Here is a 3,216-nt window from a genome sequence, read left to right as displayed (position 1 = left end):
GTCTCATCACTTCTGTGATTTGGCCTGTGTGACCCGCACATGGTTAGCTCCTGAGTTCAGGTGTCAGCTAAAGGACCTTGGTATCGGTGACCAGCCCCTCCATCTCTGAAAGGTGATGAGCAGCCATGGTCGCTCAGCAACACTCCTTGCGTCCTGCCCAGAGAGCGCTGGGAGAGGGGAGGCCTCCAGAAGTTGTGACTTTTCTTTCCAGGTGATTGTGTCCAGAGGGGGGCGCTTTCTGGAAGCCCCCGTCTCAGGGAATCAGCAGCTGTCTAATGACGGGATGTTGGTGATCTTAGCGGCTGGAGACAGGGGCTTATACGAGGACTGCAGCAGCTGCTTCCAGGCGATGGGGAAGACCTCCTTCTTCCTAGGTAACACGCCTGCACCTGTCAGGCCTGGAGCCTGGGGCCACATCTCCTCTGTTTCACACTGATGACAGCGTCAGTCCCACACGGCCTTTCTGCCGGGGACCCCGGGGAAGGTTTCCTTTCACCTGCATAGTCAGTGCGTGGAAGGAGGAAGAGCCAGTCTGTCGGGGGCAGGTGAAGGGGGCCTCCCCTAGAGAGAGGTGGGTCTGAGCAGAGGTGATGGTGGACAGAGAAGCCCTGTCTTTGGCATTCTTGGGCTGTGACCGTGAGTCTTTACCCTGGGCAGGTGAAGTGGGCAACGCAGCCAAGATGATGCTGATCGTGAACATGGTCCAAGGGAGCTTCATGGCCACTATTGCCGAGGGGCTGACCCTGGCCCAGGTGACAGGCCAGTCCCAGCAGACACTCTTGGACATCCTCAATCAGGGACAGTTGGCCAGCATCTTCCTGGACCAGAAGTGCCAAAGTGAGTTGCCTTTGGCCCCTCTTCCTGCATTTGGTGTTTGATTAGAGCAGGGGACTAGGTCAGGGATTCAGTGAGCGTGAAAGATGCCCCTCCCCAGTCAGTCCCTGACCCTGGCCAGAGGAGGTTCAGAAACACAGTGGGTGGGATTTGGGGATATAGGCTGGGAGCTCCAGCCCTCAGGTGTCTAAGGGTGTGTGAGGGGCCAAGAGGCCTAGGCTATGTGGAACTGAGCCCTGAGTATGTTTTAGGTATTGACACCTGCCTAAATGGTGTCATTTAGGTAGGACCTAAATGGACCGTAGGTAGTTTTTAGTTTCAGGTCCTTGGCTTTTGTCTGATACTGGCTTCTTCTCCTCAGATATCCTGCAAGGAAACTTTAAGCCTGATTTCTACCTGAAATACATTCAGAAGGATCTCCGCTTAGCTATTGCACTGGGTGATGCGGTCAACCATCCGACTCCCATGGCAGCTGCAGCAAACGAGGTAGGGTAGATGTGGCCTAAGCCCCAAGGCCCTTCAGTTTCTTTTTCTTTCTATCTTTTTTTTTTTTTTTTTTTTTTTTGACGGAATCTCGCTCTGTCACCCAGGCTAGAGTGCACTGGTGCGATCTCGGCTCACTGTAACCTCCGCCTCCTGGTTTCAAGCAATTCTGCCTCAGCCTCCTGAGTAGTTGGGATTATAGGTGCCCACCACCATGCCTAGCTAATTTTTGTATTTTTAGCAGAGACGGGGTTTCTCCATGTTGTTCAGGCTGGTCTCGAACTCCTGACTTCAGGTGAACCACCCGCCTCGGCCTCCCAGAGTGCTGGGATTACAGGCATGAGCCTCCACGCCCGGCCATTCAGTTTCTTTTTCTTTTTTTTTTTTTTGAGACGCTGTCTTGCTCTGTCGCCTCAGGGGCCCGCCACCACGCCCGGCTAATTTTTGTGTTTTTAGTAGAGACGGGGTTTTACCATGTTAGCCAGGATGGTCTCAATCTCCTGACCTCGTGATCTGCCCACCTCGGCCTCCCAAAGTGCTGGGATTACAGGTGTGAGCCACCGCGCCCGGCCTCTTTGTTCTTTTTCAAACCCTTTAAAGTGGAATCTTAAATCATTTATTTTAGACCTGCTTTCTTTATAACATGAGCATATAAATCTTTAAATGTCCCCTCAGCCGTGTTGTCTTCTGATTTCTTCTTCGACCCATGAATTACTTAAAAGTTTATCTAGTGTTTGGGGCTTCCTAGATATCTAATGATTATTGATTTTTAACTTACTGCTCTATGGTCAAAGAACATGCCCTGCCCTGTATTGGATTTTGTTTTGTTTTTTTTTTTCTTTTTGGAGACAGAGTTTTGCTCTTTTGCCCAGGCTGGAGTGCAGTGTCGCGATCTCGGCTCACCACAACCTCTGCCTCCCAAGTTCAAGCGATTCTCATGCCTCAGCCTCTCGAGCAGCTGGGATTACAGGCACGCACCACCATACACAACTGATTTTTGTATTTTTAGTAGAGATGAGATTTCACCATGTTGGCCAGGCTGGGCTTGAACTGCTGACCTCAAGTGATCCGCCCACCTCAGCCTCCCAAAGTGCTGGGATGACAGGCATGAACCACTACAACCAGCTGCCTGTATGATTTTTTTTTTTTTTTTTTTTTTTTTGGAGACAGTCTCCCTCTGTCGCCCAAGCTGGAGTACAGTGCAGTACATGGGGTTCCACTGTGTTAGCCATGATGGTCTCGATCTCCTGACCAAGATGTTGAAACCCCGTCTCTAGTAAAAATACAAAAAATTAGCTGGGCATGGTGGCAGGCACCTTTAATCTCAGCTACTCAGGAGGTTGAGGCAGAGAATTGCTTGAACCTGGGAGGCGGGAGGTTGCAGTGAGCCTTGACTGCATCACTGCACTCCAGCCTGGGCAACAGAGTGAGACTCCGTCTCAAAAAAAAAAAAGAAAGCTGCTCCAGCCTTCTCAGGCTTATTGTTTTCATGGTATGTATATTTTTCCATCCATTTTCTCTCTTATTTATGTCTAAATTATGTCTTTGATAGATAGTATGTAATTGGGGTTTGGATTTTTATCCATTTTGACAGTATCTGCCTTTTAATTAGCATGTCTATTAGCATTTTTCAAATGACGTTTTAAGCAGTTAATACATGCGCTTTTTTTTTTGCCGGGCGCGGTGGCTTACGCTTGTAATCCCAGCACTTTGGGAGGCCGAGGCGGGCGGATCACGAGGTCAGGAGATCGAGACCACGGTGAAACCCCGTCTCTACTAAAAATACAAAAAATTAGCCGGGCGTTGTGGCAGGCGCCTGTAGTCCCAGCTACTCGGAGAGGCTGAGGCAGGAGAATGGTGTGAACCCGGGAGGCGAAGCTTGCAGTGAGCCGAGATCGC

The 3,216-nt window shown here is 50.2% G+C and overlaps 1 protein-coding gene across 1 annotated transcript; it reads left to right on the top strand.

Moving 5' to 3' along the window:
- The first annotated feature begins 213 nt into the window (after positions 1-213).
- Positions 214-1,344, top strand: LOC116465666 (cytokine-like nuclear factor N-PAC). The gene is made up of 3 exons (XM_032148655.2): positions 214-374; positions 658-837; positions 1,196-1,344. The coding sequence occupies exons 1-3, from the start codon at positions 284-286 to the stop codon at positions 1,327-1,329; spliced, it is 405 nt and encodes a 134-aa protein (XP_032004546.1). The 5' UTR covers positions 214-283; the 3' UTR covers positions 1,330-1,344.
- The last annotated feature ends 1,872 nt before the right edge of the window (positions 1,345-3,216 follow it).

The sequence above is a fragment of the Hylobates moloch genome, unplaced genomic scaffold (assembly GCF_009828535.3).
Source record: "Hylobates moloch isolate HMO894 unplaced genomic scaffold, HMol_V3 SCAFFOLD_7885, whole genome shotgun sequence".
Taxonomy (NCBI): domain Eukaryota; kingdom Metazoa; phylum Chordata; class Mammalia; order Primates; family Hylobatidae; genus Hylobates; species Hylobates moloch.
The sequence above is the reverse complement of the archived record's forward strand: the minus strand, read 5'-3'. Positions and strand labels throughout refer to the sequence as shown.